This window comes from Arvicola amphibius, chromosome 8, assembly GCF_903992535.2.
Source record: "Arvicola amphibius chromosome 8, mArvAmp1.2, whole genome shotgun sequence".
Taxonomy (NCBI): domain Eukaryota; kingdom Metazoa; phylum Chordata; class Mammalia; order Rodentia; family Cricetidae; genus Arvicola; species Arvicola amphibius.
Genome location: NC_052054.1, coordinates 107,223,422 through 107,243,934, shown reverse-complemented (window position 1 = coordinate 107,243,934; position 20,513 = coordinate 107,223,422). Strand labels below are relative to the sequence as shown.

The 20,513-nt window shown below is 37.7% G+C and overlaps 1 protein-coding gene across 12 annotated transcripts in view; it reads right to left on the bottom strand.

Annotated features, from left to right (window-relative positions):
* Positions 1-368: 368 nt before the first annotated feature.
* The window catches only part of Trip12 (thyroid hormone receptor interactor 12), a 117,275-nt gene continuing 97,130 nt past the window's right edge, over positions 369-20,513 (bottom strand). For all 12 annotated transcript variants that reach the window (XM_038339575.2, XM_038339582.2, XM_038339580.2 and 9 more), the window contains 14 exons: positions 20,212-20,411; positions 19,529-19,656; positions 18,804-18,955; positions 16,611-16,753; positions 15,397-15,553; positions 13,355-13,453; positions 10,130-10,244; positions 9,707-9,861; positions 8,426-8,590; positions 4,572-4,736; positions 2,587-2,700; positions 2,120-2,214; positions 1,732-1,835; positions 369-886 (listed from right to left, as the gene is read on the bottom strand). In XM_038339575.2, coding sequence (XP_038195503.1) covers positions 690-886; positions 1,732-1,835; positions 2,120-2,214; positions 2,587-2,700; positions 4,572-4,736; positions 8,426-8,590; positions 9,707-9,861; positions 10,130-10,244; positions 13,355-13,453; positions 15,397-15,553; positions 16,611-16,753; positions 18,804-18,955; positions 19,529-19,656; positions 20,212-20,411 — 1,989 coding nt within the window. In that variant the 3' untranslated portion in view covers positions 369-689. The remainder of the gene's footprint in view (positions 887-1,731; positions 1,836-2,119; positions 2,215-2,586; positions 2,701-4,571; positions 4,737-8,425; positions 8,591-9,706; positions 9,862-10,129; positions 10,245-13,354; positions 13,454-15,396; positions 15,554-16,610; positions 16,754-18,803; positions 18,956-19,528; positions 19,657-20,211; positions 20,412-20,513) is intronic.

Here is a 20,513-nt window from a genome sequence, read left to right as displayed (position 1 = left end):
CTCCTACCTAACTAGTTACAAAAGCTGAATTATATTGAGAATATTATTTCAATTCAATGAATTTCAAATTGTATCTTAATTTGAAAGAGCCGAGTATGACAAGGCCCAGGGCTAATGAAAATGTCTTAACTATTCATGTTGTATTATTTAAAAAAAAAGAAAAAGAAAAAAACCACAAACATGTATGAACTGCAGAGGCAGTAATGAAGTAGGAAAAGAAAATTAGAGAGGTGGAAAGCACACAGAACCCACTTACTAAACTAGAGTTGTTAAATCCACACGAGTTTAATGTCTGTACTTATGTACACGAGTTGTCTTTGGAAGAAACAAACTGCAAACTTAGCTAGATGGATACACACAGCCCAGAATTAAACTGCACAGCGACATTTTTATTGTTCCAGCCTGAAAAAACATCCCTTTGAAATTTCACACAGCAAAGCAAGTTAAAAACTTCACTCATCAAATAAATGATAATTTAAACAAGAACTTGCTAAAGAAACCTCATCACAACAACGTTTTAGGGCCTGATCACTTTAAGTCCACGGGGCCATTATGAATTATAATCTGCAAGCCGTTTTCCTACAACAAGAAGGAGAAACATGTTTCCTTGACTCGGGTGACACATAGAAAAGAAATCATGATTTTTTTTTCTTTTGCTGTAACAGGCAGACACTGATTTCTTGTTGTGATCAGGAAAGATGGAACGACTGTTGGCCTTCTCTTGCTGCTATCAACAGTTTGTCACGCATTATCTCAATGCTTGAGTAGTCCGGCAATTTAAGATAGTTCACACAAGTCATTACAGAGGGTAAGAAGTCATCTGGGTTTTCTGTTGATTCAAATGTCTTCCGCACAATTGTCAGAGGTGGATTTAAACTCCGGAACCCTAGTTCAGAGGAAAAGAGTTCCAGAAATTTGGTTGATTTTATTAAAAATGTCACCAGTATCACAAGACATATCGCTGCTTTGTTATAGTGTTAAACTCCCACACAAAGTACTCCTCTCTCCTGGCTAATGATGGCTCACTGACTAAGAGAATTGGCCACTGTTTAGAAGAATCAGGCTCAATTGCCAACACCTACAGGGTGGCTAACAGACATCTCTAAATAGAGTCCAAGGAGGATCCAACACTCTCTTCTGGCCTCAGAAATACTTGACAAGCAAAACACCCATATAGAAAATAAAAACTGGGGCTGGAGAGATGGCTCAGAGGTTAAGAGCATTGCCTGCTCTTCCAAAGGTCCTGAGTTCAATTCCCAGCAACCACATGGTGGCTTACAACCATCTGTAATGTGGTCTGGTGCCCTCTTCTGGCCTGCAGGCAGACACACAGACGGAATATTGTATACTAACTAACTAACTAAATAAATAAATAAATATTAAAAAATAAAAAAATAAAAACTGAAAAATCCAAACAAAGCAGACTCGTTCAATTTTTATTTCCAGAATGTATTCTTATCTAAATTAATGAAGAATTATAAAATCTGCAAACAGTCTAGAACTTTATCTAAGCAACATTCCTGTGCATTAGTAATTATGTATGTTTAAAGCAGTCTCTGAATTTCCCTGCCGGTGTTTCTTCACACTCCTAAGCAGACAGGTTGGCAGCTTAGGAACATAATAGTATTGTAATAACTAAGAAATACTATACTCCAAGCAATGGACTAGCTCTAAAGACAAATGATGTTTTACTCACAGTTAGAATTAAGGCTAAACACAGATACTACCCACCTCCAACTGGCAATCGTGGGCTACCAGTCACAAACTGGAGAAACAATCTCTGCTGCTCATTATCAAAACTACTGAGAATCTCAAACAAGAACTTCACAGCTCGACTAAAAAAAAAAGTAGAACAGAATTATTTTGTGTTAAAATACTATGTCAATATATCAAGCCTTACTTATAATTATTGACGATATCTATTTCCAGATATAGTTACATATGAACTCTCGTTATAACACACTTTAAAAGTTTTATTTTGTCATCATAGTTGACATCCTAATGGAACAACTTTAGCAAAACTCAATTTTAGAAAAAAACTTCCCACAAACTGTGATGAGTTGATCCCTCTCCCTCTAAATCCCTAACTATTAACTGAATAGGCAGATCCTACACTTACCTGTCATGAGTATAGCCATGATCAGGCCTACAGCATTCCATCAATGTCTTTGCATCCCAAGTGTCTGCTTTACTGCCGCACAGGAGCTGATCCAGCTTTGAAACGAAATAAGGAGAAAGAATTAGTAAAGAAACAACTTCATGCTTGGGTGACAAGTAGCTAAGAGCATGGCTTCCAGGGGGCTACCCCTGCCAAGTCCCCTTCTCACTGAGCAGCAGGGTGGCCTGGACTAGAATGCTGCTGCTGTACTTTACTTTCGCACAAGGATCCTATCTTCCCACCCCCAGGCCTCTACAACACCTTATTTAACATATTTCCTTAATCAGAAAATTTCCTTAGCCTTTCCCAAAACTCCAAGCCCTTACTCCAAAACGCTGTAGAATGGTAGGGTTTGAAGCAAAAAGGCAAACTATTCTGCTACAATAACACAGGCAGAAATGAATGTCTTTTAGATGTGAGCTACTCACTTCTTCTGGGTAGAAGTACTGAAGATGACTGAGTGGGAAAACTGACTCAAATCCATCTCTGAACGAGTCAAACTGCCTAGAAACACCTTCATTTAATGCCCAGAATATCACCAACTGCAAAAAGAGAACACTTTTAAAACTCCACAAAATTCCAAATCAATATAATATGTGATAAAGTATAGTAATTAACCTTCTAGAATCATTTTAAAAACTAAAACTTAAAATACAAAAATAAACTCAGGCGGTGGCGGTGGTGCATGCCTTTAATCCCAAACTCTCCCTCCAGAAGAAAATCATGTCTTACCAGAAACCAAAGACAATGTTCCAAGAGGTTAAAATGTTACTGAAATTAAAAATTAACATTTCAAAATTCTTAGTTAGCAACCAGCCACATTTTTAATGTGGAGTGTTGACTTCTAAATCCTGTCAAGTTTAGAGAACCATCCTCTGTAGTGTGTACCTCTTCTTAGAAACAGATACAGCTTGGATATTCAGGAGAACAAAATTGAGAATAAGAAAAAGCAGCCCTAAATTTACTCAGCTCCCAGTGGCCCTGATTAATTTATTGGTACACAGAACATTCAGATTAAGACAAAACCATTATTAGTTTAAAACTAACAGTTACAAAGTAGTTTTAGAAAAGCAAGGATATAGAAGTTTGCACATTATTTGTTAGTAAGCTGGAAACACAGCTTCCCCAAAGATGGAAGAAACAGGTAATACAAGAAGATAGCCTGATTAGTTATTAAAAAAAATTACTTGAGTCACAGAACTGTTGGGAAGGCAAGGATCTTGGATATTCTTTTCTTTTTAAAGAAAATAAAGAAACTAGAGTGAAAGTTTTTCAGAGGCTCTATAGTCCCACACAAGGTATTTTAAGTAACGTCAAGGTTTCAAGATGAGCATTCTAGTTTGAATCCAATGTTCTTTATAGCCCATGTCAGGTATTAACCCAAGCAAACTTTTAAACTCCGCTAAATGGAAAAACATATAGCCTGCAATTTTTGCATGCAACAGGAAATAGTTTCTCCTACATTTAGCGACCTTAAGTCCACAGTTGTAAATACCTTTGGGGTGAGCCCAACAAAGACATTAAGTATGGGTATGTGTGCCTATGTCAGTATTTTAAAAAGCAATTCTGCCAAGGCTTAAAACAGGGACAGAAATGTAGCTCAAACAAGTGATAACTTCTTTTTGCTGATATCTTCTCTCACAAGAGAAAAATGCAGTGTAATGCACAGTATTCAATTAGGCTTAAAGACGGGCCAATGTAAGATGCATGAGGCACCGAGAAAGAACTAGTAAGCTTTTTACAGACGTGTTTACTGCAGAGTAAAGGGATACGAAATGCAACCTTTCAGCTCTAGGGCTTCTTCCAGGATGAGAGAAGATAAGTGGCATCTACCTATACAATGCTGCTCCATCGTTATGGAGCCTTTGATGGGTGAATAACAGCTGAAGAAATCCACTGTGTCCTTTGAGGTAACACAGAATAAAATTTAAGGTCACTTTTCTAAGTCATCATTGAGGTAAGCAGCAGACAGAGTTCACAATGTTGAGGGTCATCTTAAAAGTGGACTATGCTGGACCTACTCAATATGCAGCTTTTGGCAGCAGATTATGAGACTGGGTGGAAGATCGTGGTTTCAATAATCCACAAAATCCATCTATCTATCCACAGGTCTCACCTCCTAGGTTTAGACTTTTGTGTCTATTTTCAAAGTGTGGAGCAAGCTAACTTCTTACGGTTTCTTTGTTGTTGTTTTAGCATAAAATATTTGTGTGTTTTCTACAAAGTAAACAGAAGCTTACAAAGGCTAAGATAAAAGGTCCTCTAAGAGTGGTCCCAGTGGTGAACAAGGTCTTTAGCAAAGGTCCACACAGGCAGAAGCTAAGGGTTCCACCAACCCTAACACACCTGTTCATACAAACACAGCAGATAAACTCCTACGGCCCATGGCCCACAGAAAAAAGACAATACATACTCTTAGGTAGTCCTCTAAATTGTGGATAGTGACTGGTATATCCTTCCCTCCTTTCTTCAGTTCAATGTTGGGAAACCCCGGCAGTGTAAAGTCCAGTCCCAGATCTTCCACTGAGCAGCCATTCATTGTGAGAGTTTCCAATGCATACTGTAGACTCTCTTTAGTCTTTCAACGGAGAGAAGAAGAGCACAAAAATTCATGCAAAATTATATTGTATTCACAAAAGACATAACACTATAACAATTGATGGTTCCTTTAGTTCCTGATTAAATTTTTGATCATACACTACATATTAAACAAGCCGTTGGGATCACAAAGAAAATCATTTTAAAGACCTCAGTATCGATACGACAGAAACGAGATTGCAGGAGTTATTTTCCATATTGAGAAGTAATTTCTCCCTGGAAGCACACTCAAATCACATATTAGAGAAAGTTAAACAAAATAGAAAAAAACCCTTTTCTTTATTCTAGGCCATTATTGATAAGCCTAATTATATACCCATGAATATATAAAATTTGTAAAATTACAGACAGTGTAATAAACTTTTCCCCTCCCCTACAAAGTTCAAGTGTAAAGCACACCCTGGAGATGTTCACTTCTTGTCCCCAAAGCACAGCACAACTTTGTACAGTGGGGATGGGTGGCTTCCAAGAAAGCTGAGCCACATCACATCAAACCCAGAAGATTTTTTTTAAAATGCCTACAACTTGAAAGGGCTACATAAAATGCTAATTTTTTAAAGCATTAAGGTTCAATGACAAACACAAAAATTTAAGTACTAAAAATAAAGGCATTCAAATAATGCTGATTCATTAGGAAGTTCTCGAACTACCCTTCATTAAAGCAGACAGGGGATTATGGAAAACAAGTGAGGAAGATATGGGAGAAAAGTCATGAGAGAGGAACATAGGAAATACTGGAGGTTTGCTCTCAGGAGGAATCTAGATAGAACATTAACAGGCCTGCCCATGCAGATACACACAATACAACAACAGAAAGGATACTATCTTGGGGAAAGAAAGTTAATGGAGTCGGGGAAGGGGCGAGGGGAAAAATGTGTAAAGTACAATGATGCATTTGAAAAAATTTTTAAGAAACTTATGACTTTGTACTTTAAAAAATAAAGTAAGCCTGTCTCTAAACAGCCTGTCACAGATCAAAGCAATCCCAACTGTCTACCCCAATTATGTAGTCATGTATAACATTCAGTACATTCAGAACATAAGAGAATAGACTGACTGTTAGTCTAATACTAGATTAGACTTAACACATTCCCAATTATCTTGTGAGAATTTAACCTACCAAGTCAAGGGTCTAAAGATCTAGCTCAGTGGTGGAGTACTCGCCTTGCAGACTTGAAGTGGCAGGTGTGGTCCCTAGCACTGTAAACAAACAGGTCAAATCTGAGCCAGAAAAAATGTGCCCCATTTGTTTTATAAGACAAGGGGACAGTAGGCCAGGGATGTACCCCAGCTGTTTATGTACCCTGGGCTTACCTGTCAGTACTGCATAACCTGACATTGTGACAAACGCCTTTAATTGCAGCATTTGGGATTCAGAAACTCAAAGTAATCCTTGGCTACATAGTACATTTACATAAAGTTAGGACACCAACTGTTCATACATCTTACAAGATTGCAGAAGACTGGGAATATGTGAGGCAATCAAAACATGCTACAACTTTTAATCTCCTTTCCTTTTCTCCCATTCTGTATGTAATACACGCTAAATAATGTGACAGAAGTTTAAAGTACTAGTGTCTGCAAACCTTTGGATAGGAATAAGGAATCAGGCAGACCCCTGACGTTAAATGGACAACTAGTCTAGTCAACCAGTGAAATTTAGGCTCAATGAGAGATGTAGCCCAAAACATCCGGTGGAGAATGATTGAGGAAGACATCCAAGGTACATCTCTGGACTAAGTAAACACAACAAAATCTTGTAGTTATTCAGTACAAACCTATACAATTCTAAATAACTTCTTAAAACATCATTTATCCATTTATTTTTGTGTTTAAATGTCTCTTTGTCAGAATATGCACCCACATGTGCATTGTGTGTCCAGTTAAGAAAACAGTGTCAGATCCCTGGAATTAGAGCTACAGATGACTGTGACCTACACCAAGTAGGTATGAGAAACGAACCTAGATACACTTGAGAAGAGTAGTAACTGCTGAACCGTCTCTTCAGACCAAATTCTAAATGTAAGATTAATTCTTATACAGAAATAATAATAATAAAAAGACCTAAATTGTGTCTTAGTTTCTTTTCTGTTGCTGTGATAAATGATTGAGAAATCCAACTTAAATGAGACAGGGTTTATAGCAAGCTACAGCCTGTGCCAGGACAGTCACAGTGGTAACAGCTTGAGAGAACTGTTCATATCACAGCCACAGTCACAAGCAGAGCTCAATAGAATAACTAACATGCTCAGCTCACTTTCCCCACTCTTACACAACCTCTGCTTATAGAATAGAGCCATCCACTGCAAGCTATTCTTTCTGTATCAATTAACATACTCAAGAAACTCCATGCAGATACACTACCAGAGGCTAGACTCAATCTAAATAATTCCACATGGGTATGCCCAGAGGCTTGTCTCCTAGGTGCTGACAATTAATACTAATAGCTATTACAGCACCTTTAAACACTGTCTCCTTATAAACATAACTGGGAGATAAAATAAATACCCTTTCAAATTATCTTCCAGTCTCTACTGTATTTACCCCATCAAGGTGCAATGCTGTCTTTTATTAGCTTGTTGTCTTACCTTAGATAATCTTCAAGTGCTGGAAAGACAACTATTAGCTGCACTGGTGCTGATCTTACATATGACGGCTCATAGACCTGATGCCCTCTTCTGGTCTCCTTAGGAACCAGGCACTCATGTAGTACATAAACTTACATACAGGCAGCCATACACACACATTAATACAAATAAGTAAGCTATGAAATGACAGTTGGTTAAACCTACACAAACAGAAGCTACTGCACCATGTTATGTTTTAGAAAATACAACCTGTTTTTCTTCTGATATTCAATACCCACACATATAATCACAGGTTAGCCTAAATGAGCTGGTAATACATACAATTAAAAACACAATAATGATAGAGGATCAAGATTATGAGACAAAACAGAAACCTTAGACATCTATGAACCTTTTCTTTATTATAATAGTGAGCCTAGCACTTCACACATGCTATTTTAAGTGCTTTACAACTGAGCTGTATAGTCCCAGCCTGTCAACAACCACTAAAAACCATTTCCAAGCTAGGCGTATTGGTATAAACTCGCAATGCAAGCACAACCTGTGGTGAAGAGGGAGTAAACAGACAGAAATAGAAATACCTTTCTGAAGAATTAATGAGAAGGCATCTCATTATCTAAAATTTAAGACAAGTGGTCTTTGAACTTTCATTAGAAGTATAATTTATTTAAAAGTCAAGACATCCACTTGATGTTATTATAGATCACAGTGGGTACATTGTGAAATTATACTTCTGTAAGTTTGAAGGACACATTAAACATCTCCAATAAAATGAAATAGTGCTGGGAAAGAAAGATGGCTCAGTGCTTAAGACTTAACGGCAATTGTTACTCTTTCAGTTTCTAGCTCCATGTGACAGCATCTGATGTGCTCTTCTGGCTCCCAAGGGCATTGCATGCAAGTAATATACAAACACACATGCAGGCAAAACACCCATAAAGATAAATTCATGTATTTTAATTAAAAAGCAAAGTAAATCCTATCATCAAATTAACTAGGTCAAATACAAACCAGTGAAGAAGTCTCATAATTCTGACACAAAGAACTGATCTGACCCTCTGGACATCTCCTCTAGACCTACCTGAGATTTATCCTGCTCCAGTCTTTTCTTCTGTCTGACAATGTCTTCTAGGTGATATACTGATCTGGCAACAACAGGATCAATGTCAAATAAATCATGAGATGTCAGTGAAGTTTCCTGCCGCAGCATCCATTTATAAAAGGGTAGGCCAAGCGGAAGGTCCACCTGAAAGGGAACAGGCAACATACTTTGTCACAACTAGTTTGTAAGAGGTCATTTGCAAAGGTCAAATACTCTCCAAGAAAAAAAGCAATTTAGGAACTGTTTCTCTTTACATGAAACCAAGAGTCACAAATTGGGGCCCAAATCTCTGTCAACAGTTTAGAAGGTTAAAGAACCTATAAACAGGTTCTTTAAATAGAAAGATGGCTCAGAGGTTAAGAACATTGCCTGCTGTTCCAGAAAATCCAGGTTCAATTCCCAGCACCCGCAAGGCAGTTCACAACTGTCTGTAACTCTAGCAACAGGAGATCCGACATCCTTACACAGGCATACGTGCAGGCAAAACACCAATCAATGCTCATAAAAATAAACTTAAAAAAATGAAACCTATTTTAAGCATAATACAAAAATAGAAATGAACATACAATATAAATTAAAGTTTTTACCTGAGTACCTCTGAAACACTATAAAGTGTTTTGACTTTATTTTGAACCAAGTAAACTCAAAACGATTCTACTTATGTATTTAATATTTTGAAATCAGAGAAGGTAAAATGAACTTACTTAAAACAAAAATTAAGACAGAACTTCTAAAATAACTGAGTTGTATACACCTCTTTACAGAGAATGTAGACTTGTGGGTTTATCAAATGAAAATGTCTCACTCATACTGATAAAATAGCTCATAAAATGTGAGAAGAGGAAATGAAGAAAAGTCCAGAAATATTCAAACCTCCATGAATACTGATCACTTGGTTTATTTTCATAAGAACATCTAACAGAAATTCAATGAGTTTACCTACAATGCTCATGGCTTTCTTGCTGAATTAAAATTTAATTGAATCCTGAAAAAAATTTGATTAATGCCATCTTTATGTTGCCCGACTCTGAACCCTGGCTACTAAAGGAATGGGTTTGGTGCTGTTACCTCAGACACAGGACAGCCTTATATGTGTGCTACAGAAGCAGAACTGGCATTTTAAACAAAATTCTCAAGCAGCTGGTGCACACATTCGAAATAGAGCAGCAGTGCTCTAACATAGCATTGAGTGTAGGGAACTGAAGTACTTTCATAGAACATTGTACAAAATTACAGATAAGCAAACAATTCTAAACTTACCAATCTGAAATCCATGATAGCCTTAGCCATTAATTTTCCTAAGAAGCGAAATTTCATCTTAACCTTTGCGATATGAGCTGGCTTAGCTGTCCTACCAAAGGGAAGCGCAAACAGGCCCTGGAGGTTTTGAATATACTTGGTCCCTTCTTGGCTTCCTGTAAAACGAACAAATTACCAAACTTCAGATGAGATTTTCCAAAACAAAACAAAACAAAACCTAGTAACTAAGAACATTAAGAAATTCAGTATTCACAAAATTGAAGCAATGACCTCTAAGCTGGAAAGCCTTCCCATTGGATAAATGAGAAAATAGGGGCAAAAAGAAATGAAAGGCCAAGAACACAGCCCCAGCAGAGACTAAGATGGAGGCCCCCTTACCTGTTCTGAGTCATACAAACTGAACAGCTCACAGCTGCACATTACCTTTTGGATTGCTAAGAGTTACTTCTTCACCTCTCCAGAGACCTAAATCAGCCCTCTGTAGTTCCTGAGAAACAAGTGCATAAAACTCCAGTGTTGGCCCAAGACCTGTACCAACCTAGGAAAAGAAAAAATCATTTTAGAAACTGTGGTGCCTTTTATGCCTGGCAACCTCTTAGATCAGTGGCCCCTATAAGTGCAAGGGTACACTGGAAGCCCAAGACAATTATCAGTGTTACCACATGTATCATACAAGGTGTTTGCCAGGAAGCGTAATAAATGGTTTTGCAAGATGTCCTGAATAGAGATTCTCCGAGTCTTGGGCACTAGAAACCCTTTATCATTCCCCTAACCCCAACATTCCAATTGTATGGTTCAAAACTCTTGCTGCAGTTATGAATTTTTCCTTTAGAGAGCAACAATGTACTTTTCATACATGCTTATTTTTCTCTTTAAGGGAATTATCAACCTCAAACAACTCAAGAGCCATCTTCACAGGAGAAGCCTCCCAATCTTCCCCAAATAATTAGTTTGGCTCTTTCCTATGGCATTCTACGGTTTTACCACTATTCCATTACATACTTGCAAGTTTTAAATGAAGAGAATTATTTTGACTGCCTTGAATCCCCAGAGTCTAACATACATTTAATAAGAATTTAAGAGTTAAAATTCAAGGCCCAAATTCATGTCAGGAAACAGAAGCTAAGATCAGTGGCCCCTATAAGTCCAAGGGTACACTGGAAGCCCAAGACAATTATCAGTGTTACCACACGTGCACCCGTGTGAGAGAACACAGCATTTCAGCGGTAGGAGTCAGGGTGGGGATCTGGAGCTATTATTATTTAAAAATGAAAATTCAAAGGTTCAGCTTCCAAAGTTTCTACACGACAGCACCATCATCAGTATGCTTGGAGCAATGTTCACGGACTCGGCATTCCTCCATGTTCTAGCAAGATCCCACCAGTTTAGCACATAATAATAATAATAATAATAATAATAATAATAATAATAATAATAATCCACCAGTTTAGCACATAATAATAATAAGAAGAAACAATAATAAACTTATGTCACAATTCAAGATTATAATGTAACAATAATTGTTCAAGTGGCCACTTGCTTACAAACCATGTGTAAATAAAGGATATTTTATTATTACATGTACTTTTTAAAATGGTGCATACTATCGATCCTAAAAGTTGATAAAGTCCACCATATTAATTTCAATTTTCAAAGCAGTGACTGTTTGCACCCAGAAAGTCATTCTGATTAGATTCCACCCTTCCCGCTGAAGTCCACATGAGTACATGGGTACCACCATGTAAACATGAGTGAGGGCTCCAACAGAAATCTGGTAGTTCACCTTTGGCTTCTTATTCCCCACAATCTAAACCAGTATGTTGTGTGATGTTTTATTCTTTATTATTTTTGAGGAGCCTTCCACCCAGCTCCCAAATAAATCGCACACGGAGGCTTATTCTTAAGTTATGAATGTCCATTAGTTTGACTTCTTTCTTGCCAGCTTTTCTTAAATTGTCCTACGCATTAGCCACTGGGCTTTTCCCTTTCTTACGTCATGCCTCACTGACACTCTTATTCCGAGCGTGACTGGTCCTAGTGCCCTTCTTCCCTTCTTCTCTTCCTCCTCTCCTTTACCTCAGTCCTCCTGATTTATACTCTCTGCCTGCCAGCCCCACCCATCCTTGCTCCTGTCCTGCTATTCACCTATTTTTTATCAGGACCATCAGGTGTTTTATACAGGAAAAGAATTACATCTTCAGAGATAAACAAAAATCACCTAACTTTATATTACCCAACACCAATCACTACACAATATAAGCCGTTATCCCTTAAAAGCACATTCTAAACTAATGATTCTCTACCACCCTCTTTCATTTGATCTGCCTGGGGTTGCTGAATGACCACGTGCACCACTGTTCCTATATCTTACATACCACATTAACAGTGATTATTTCCTAAGAAAAGCTTTCTTGTTCAAAGGACAGCACATATATTTTTTTTAACCACAATCTAATAGCCTACATAGACTATTCCAGTATGTCTACTTCCAGCATGACCACTGACCTTGACTACTACACTTCTATATCCTAACTACTATTACCTCTAGCTACCTTGATCCCATGAATAGCTGGAACACACTGCCTCAGTTATTCTGTTAGAACCAGAGATCTGCCTGCCTCTGTCTCCTGAGTGCTGGGATTAACTTTTATCTCAATGATAAAGCATAACCAAACTAAAACCTAGTGAAAGGTCTCAGCATCTTCTCCAAAATGGTCAAGGAACCAACAAGCAATGCAAAAACAGTATGTTTTCAAATCATACCAAGATTCTACTACTAATTCATTACTAATTTCAATTACTAAAATTGAAAAACCTGGTAATACCAAGTACAGACTCATAAAACATTGAAATAAGATCAGAAATAACATCACTGGGAAAAGAGAAAAACCTGCTACTTTACTGATGTAAAGTATGATAGACACTTCTTAATAAAATTAAAATATATTACCAAATGACTTAGTAATTGAGCTATATATCCAAGAGAATCACAAATATGTTTATTACAGAAAGGCTTGGGCATGAATGTTAAAAACATTGTCACTAACTCAAAAAAAAAAAAAAATGAAAATGCCCCAACTAGATATTGACACATTATCAAGCCATCTGTGATATAAAATACACAAGAAAAATTGGAAAATTAAAACAACAAAAAACCCTACACAACATGAATGAGGCCTATATGCATGGAGGAAATGAAAGAACAGCAACACAACAGCCACATTACTGCATGAGATTGTAAAAATAGGAAGCCAGGCCATAGCTGCTATGTAAAGTCTTTACAGAGATGGATGTTCCTCACTTGCCATGGTGGAGATGGCTCCTGTCTGTATATATGTCAACTCTTAGAACATGATTTATCAATAAACTCAACTCTGAAAATGCAGTCCAAGCATTTCTGAAATAATGATTCTAAGAACAGCCTTTCATTTCATGAACACTATACAACTATGTGCATAATTATGCCAGGAAAAAAAATCCTATTTCTTAATGTGCATTTAAACCCCTGAAAAATGGAGAACGTAAAACTTATCATTGAAGAGAAAGTAGACCAAATCTTTGTAAGGTAAATTTTCCAGCTGCCTTTCAGAATTACATAGTACCAATATGCACAAATGATATCGCACCATCAAGGAGTCCAAAACTCACCTCATTTTCATACTGGATTTCTAACATGGCCCGTGAACTACCAAGGTCCTGCATCACAGACTCAGCTTGTTTTAGCAGCTCCTCTCTGTTCACAGTGCGCTAACAAAAGAAATGGATGTGAAGAAATAAGAAATAATGCTCCAGGTAGCACTTACTGCAGTGCAAAATAGATTTCATTGTCAGAAAATAACTCCTTTAAGCACATCCCTTAGGAAGGCTACAGTATTTGCACTGTTAAAAATTAGCAAGTCCCTGAAACTGACCAGATTCACTACCCTCTATGACAGATTAAACAATAAAAAGCTGAGAAGACTCTCAGATGAGCTAACCTTCTAAGACTTGGACAAGCTAAGCTGCAAAGAACACTCTCAGAGAAGAAAAGCTGCAAAGACGACTCAGGGAACAGAACAGTTACCTGGAAGAACGAGAAACCAACTGAGCTGCCTGGAAGAAGTTTAGACCAACTGAGGAACCTGTTGAGTTGTCTGCAGCCTCCATGTTCCCAGTTTTGTCACGCATGCTGGGGTGGGCTTTGATAATGCAACCATCTTTTGAGTAATTTTTGCTTCTATAAGTAACCTCTCATCTATATTCCTGTAAGTAGCCCTAATGAAACTCATCTTCATGACACTGGACTTTGGTGGTATCTGCACTTAGTTCTGTTGTGGATTACCTAACTGGGGTGAGTGTATGTGTGATGTGTCTCCCCAGGAAAAGTTTTGTCACACAAATGTTCTCCATGTATGAAAGAAAGCTAGATATAAATAACTAATATAACCTGACCCATGGCAAGTTTAGAAAATTCAGGTTAGGAAAAAGACCTCTGCTACTTTGCCAAACAGTGGTATAATTCAGGGCTCCAGCTACATGAAATATCCTTGGGACATTTATACACTGATGATAGTGAACTGGGTGGGGAGATGACAGAGGAGACAGCTAAGCTGGAAAACATCTAGGTTCTGAACATTGAGGTTCTGCTACAAGAACAAGATGCCTCGTAATGAGAGCATGATGATGATAAAGAGCCTGCCATTTCCAAACACAGCATCATGGCAATTGATGACTCCATCAATTAAAGAAATGGCATGGTGTGCTGTTAAATACAGCTATGTGGGTGTATATGTGCTTGTTTCTAATTACAACCCCTCCTTCTACCTTTTGTTATCCCTAATGGCTCTCTGAGATAAAAAACTTGGAAGAGAAAAGTCATGGAAGAAAACAAAAAGCAAACAAAAGAACACTGGAAGTCACCCAGGCAATATTGCACATTTTTAATTCTACCACTTGGGAAACAGAGGCAGAAGGGTCTCTGATTTCAGGGGCAGCCTGTTCTACAGAGTGAGTTCCAGGACAACCAGGGATACACAGAGAAATCCTGTCTGAAAACACACACACACACACACACCCCAGTGCAGATCAAAAGGCTGGGATTTGTCTCACATGAAATGGCATCAGTACAACTGCAAGCCAGAGAGCATGATAGATGATGAAGTCAGCAAAACTGGAGCTGACTGGGTCAAATTCAAAATCTATCAGGGATTCTGTTTCACTCCCTTCCAAATGGGCTGCCATGCTAAAGGGAGTAAAATGCATCTAATACACAGAGAGTCCATTTTAAAAGAGAAGTTTTAAAATATGAAAAGGAAGAAATTAAGGTGTGTTAGTAAGATTCATGGTAAATGAAGGATGTTATTTCAGAAATAATGGAAGACAAAAAAAAGTAACAGACAATACAGTTTCAAGAGGCTCATGGGAAAATATACTAACAGAGGTGATTTTTTAAAAGATAGAATGATAGTGCTCAGCAATTAAGAGTGCTTGCTACTTGTCTCTCAGCCCCCACATCAGGCAGCTCACAGCCTCCAGCTGAAGGGGACTCAGTGTCTTTGCTTCTAGCCACAACCATAAACACACTCACAGACAGACCTAAGGATCAAGTGAAGGTTGTTACTCCACGGGCATAATCAGAGTAGTACTTTAGGTATAGCCTTTAATTTAGAAAGCTCAGCATAAATAAATACTTATTGGTAGGAAATGCTTACCTTTTTTCTATCCAATCTAGGTGCAACTCTGCTGTCTTGTGAATCAGACTGGTTGATTTCTGGGTTGGTATCAAGCAATCTTTGCATTGCCCGGTCTCGATCAAATGCAGTTACATAAAAAAGCATTTGTCGGGTATCAAAAGGAAAGAAAAATGGGCTATAAAAGATAAAATACAAATTTACCATCTGTGTGAGAATCAAAAGACATTTAAAAAACATCAAGATCTATATTGAAAACAATTTGATATATTAGTGACATAACACCTTTAATTCCAGGTCTCTGGAGGCAGAGATAAGACAGGCAGACTATATAGAGGGAGCCTGTACACATGTACACACACACACACACACACACACACACACACACACACAATTCCTATATAAATATTTTTAAAAATCTGTAACAGCTTTGTTGCCATGGAGTTTTACTGTGCTGCCTAGATTGGCTTTAAACACTTAGGGGAATAGTCTCTCCTAAAATTTCTCAAATGGATGGGGCCTACAGGAGTATGCCAATACATCATCACACCTGGCTCTTGCTGAACTCACTAAATGTTAAGCAATTGTATTCTATATGCCTTTCCACATGGAATCTACCATTGTCTATCCACAACTACCTTAAACCTATTCTGAAGATTTTAGGACATGCAAGCCTCCATGCCATATGAGTTCAACATTCCATACTCTACATACAAAAGTTAATGGCTTTCTTATTTCGTGATATTCATCATAGGCTTAGCATTTAAAAAAAAAAAAAAATCACTGCCAAGACAAGCAAGCTCCCTGTTCTCAAAAAATGAATCCTGCAGCCAAGACATTTCCTACCATGATTTTTAAGGGTTTGATTTTATTTTCCTTTTTGAGAAAAGTTCTTGAAATGTCCATCAGAATCTCTGTATTGTACAATACGGCAGCATGTAGAGATATGGTGAATCCAAGTGAAAAACTCAATTTCTAACTTGATTTTTACTGTAACTAATAGGTCTATAGTGTCTAGTTAAAAAAAAAAAAAAAAAAAAGGCTCAGAAAAACCAAGCATCACTTTCAGGAAGAATTTTACTGCCCTCAGTCAAATATACTTCACTGGGTTTGTCAAGTTGTCAACAATACTACAATATTGGGAAAGATATGAACAAGTCAACTTCAACATCTCCATCACAAATCAAATAAAGACTTGTTAATACTTAACAAATGTATCAAAGGGACTATCTTACCAGGTTTTTCCTAGTTCAGTGAGCCATGTTGGGATGTTTCCTGTCATGATTACTAGAGGATCTTGAAGCTGCCTATTCGCTTTTGCTGTTAACTTACTGTTAATAAATTCACTAGTTGGAATAATCTCCTTGCACATCGCATTCTGTAAAATTTTTAAAAAACAGTTTAAAATCTAGTTATTTATCCATAAGTAGGTCAGTCTGTACAATTCACCTGTTTTTGCATGCAATATCCAGTCCCTCAATGGTATTTCCCATTTCTGAAACTACCTATAGCCAAACCCCATGAAGCTGTTTCCTTCACTCCTCACACTATATAAAGAGGTATCCAACTGTTTACTCAATATAAATCTTTATATGAAGAAATGAGTGCTGGCAACTTAACACGAGGGAACCTCAATTTCCTTTTGGTCAAGGTATTTCATCCCAACAATTGAAACCCTAACTAACTAGGACAGAAATTGGTACCAGGATTGTGAGGTATTACTGCGACAAATCTTGAACCTTGTTGTCTTTTGTAAAACTATGGAAGGACCTTTGTTCTTTGGATTGGAGTCACTGAAGACTCAATTCAAACCTTGGTGAGCGGTGCTGTGGGAATGTGGAGGAAAAGAATGCTGGTAAATGCAGAGGATGGAAGCCTGGCTTGTGAAGTTCTAGGGGGAAGTTTTGGAAGACAAAGATTATCATTTTCAGGACCACTGCTAGGAGGGCTCAAAGACTAAGTTGTGACTAGCAAGAGTAGCACCACTGAAGTGAAACCTTTGAGTTACAGGGACAATTGATGCTAGTCTCTTGGAGCAGTGATTAAGAAGAAACGAGCATCACTGAGGTGAAATCTTCTGGGAAGTGTTTCCTCAAAGTCAGCACACAGAAGCTGTGTTCCAGAGGTGACCAAAGTTTTCCCTTGAGCTGGCAGCTGATCTTAGTACTGAAAGAGCCACCCAGGTGGTACTAATTTTGAACACATAAAGGGGTCATAAAGAACAGGTAGGGTTGACACCGTGGCATGGCTCAAGTCCGTGAAGAGATTTGAGCCCAGGAGATTTGAGTTGTTGGTGAAAGTGCAAACCACCTGCAATAGACCTCAGTATTTTGGAGATGCCAGTACCATGGAATGACCACTAAGGACAGCAGCAGTAATGGAGTGGAGCTTAGAAGACAAGCAATGTGCCCAGCAAAGGGAGCCGGAGAAGTGACCCAATCCCCTTGGAGGAACCATAAGATAGTGAGTAAATGCCAGATATTGGAAATTGAGTTATTTACACTGTAGGAATTCAGTTTTGCTTTGTTCAGATTGTGAATGTGACACATTTCTTCCCTCTTGAATAAAAAAATTAATTTAATTTCTGTTTTTGCAGTAGCCCACAACTGAGAGACTGTGAACTTTTAAAAGAGATTTTGCAATTTTAAAGAAAATAGATTATTTTTAAAAAGACTGTGGGGACTTCATGTTTTATATTTTGATAATATTAACATGTGACTTTGGAGATAAGAAAAAAAGGTTATGGTTTAAACAGTGATATGTTTATGTGTCAAGTTGACAGGGAATCAGTTGTGCTGGCTAGTTTTATGTCAAGTTGATTGATGTAAGCTATAGTCATCTGAGAGGAAGGAGCTCAAATGAGGAGATGCATCTATAAACTGGGCCAGAGGGAAGCCTGAAAGATATTTCCTAATTAGTGATTTTTGTGGGGAGCACAGTTCATTAGGGGTTTGGCCATCACCACACTGGTGGTCCTGGGTTCTATGAAACAGCAGGCCGAGCAAGCTATCACAAGGAACAAACCAGTCAAGTAAGCAACACTCTTAAACGGCCTCTGTACCAGCTGCTGCCTCCTCCAGATTCCTGCCTTACTTGAGTTCCTGTATGGATTTCTTTCAATGATAAATAGTGATGTGGAATGTAAGCCAAATAAACAAACCCTTTTCTCCCTAACTTGCTTTTGGTCATAAGAATTTCATCATAGCAATAGAAATCCTAACTAAGAAAAAATATTTGGCTATTCCCTAATAAATAAATAAACAAAGCAAATAAATAAAAGACTTATTCTAAGAATATTAAGTTCAACAAACGAGTTCACTGTATACATTTAGTGAATCACTGTTTCTATTTCAACTGTAATAAAGCACTCATTTACTAAACAGAAAACTGTAAGACGACACAGGATTTCATGAAGAGACATTACTCACATCATACAAGTAATACCAGTATCGACTGATGGCGTGTAAAACTCTTAAAAGAAGGATCACATCTAAGGATGGGTCTTCAAAGGTAATATTTTCAGGTGGTGTGGGAATGAGGTAAACTTCTAAAGGATTTGCTACTGATGGGCACACTCCATCTAAATGATAGAAAGTTTCAGTTTTAATCAAAGCAACAAAAGCTAAACTACAGACTCAAAGTTACCTTTACCATCTGAAACTGTGTCATGTTTAACTTCTTGGTATATCAATGTCATCAAACATTTCTTCCCTTTTAACCTTGTGCACAGTAACACATAGGTACATAAAATTTCAAGTTCCCCTGAACATACATACCCAAACAACAGTAAAAAAATAACTAACCCCTTTTTGGATTCCCTGTTGCAGTCCTATGAGGTTAATTAAGGGCCAATCTGTTGGTGACCAAAGTCTTCAGCAGTCTTTAGTATAAATGTAATTTAACCCTTCATGAAATCATGAATTCTTAAAATATTAGAAGAATGTCATGATTGATTTTCAGTTTTAATTTTATAGATACTTAATTCTAGATTACTAGACATTAAGGTCAAAGATTTAACTAAAAGTTAAATCTACAACTATAGTAATTTATTTAATTATACACAAAGCTTTCTGGAGCTCTGAATCAGTTTTATTGGGAAGCAGGAATGCAGAGAGGCACGGGCCCTGCTTCTTGCAGTATGATGTCACCTTACCATGCCATAACTCATCATGCTTCTTTGCATTTCTGGGGGAAGTTTTTGTTGGAGCTGTTTGGGCTCTTCCCCTTTTGCCACCAACACAATCTTTACTATTTTCTTCATCCTCTCTCACGGGTTTGTACCTAAGGAGATATAACAGTATGAAAGTCAAATGTAGCTTTTTAATGTGCAAATTATTCAGCAAAGCTAATGTCTAAGTCACAGAATTCCTAAGAGTTTTCGGAAGTCTGCCCTCTATCTCCCTATTCGGTTTCAGAGTTACCATGTGTTTGTCTTCCTAAAACAAAACAGTCAGTCTTCCCAGGAACACTTTATTTGGGAAATGATTCTTTTCTGTAAGTGGCAGAAGCTATAAAGGCAGCATAGGAAGCTGCAGCCAAATGCCAAAGAATTCAGAGCTTCAAACTTATAATACTTATAATACCATACCATTTTGACTCCATTAAAAGACCTAAACTAATCAAAAAGCAGCTTACTGCCTATAAACATGCTTTCTAGTAGACAGAATGAAGAACTAATGTTCACATACATCTATGCATAATAAATATTTAAAAGGCTTTTCATAGTTCAAATGCAGGATTTAGGTTCTCCCTCTAGTCACAGAATTGGGCCATGAATTTAATATGAATTCTAAACCAAAGATCACATACCACCAAGAGAAGCCAGTTCAGACTTACCATATTGTATGAGTCTTTGTCCAAATACCAGCTCTTCCCAAAGGATTGCTCTCATCATCAGTAGATTCCCTTTCATCTTCAGCCTGTACACTGAACTGCCGCACTGCCTGATACACCGTCATGTTATAAGGTAGTAAATGTTCTCCAATATAAAACTGTAGCCTGTGCCTTACATTTCCTGAATTTAAAAACTGAGCAGCCTGAATAAAGCAAAGAAAGGTCCATATAAGCCCAAGTACTGGCATCTATACATTAGCCAAGACATATCCTGCTGGAGAAACAAACCAAGACCTATGGTGGAC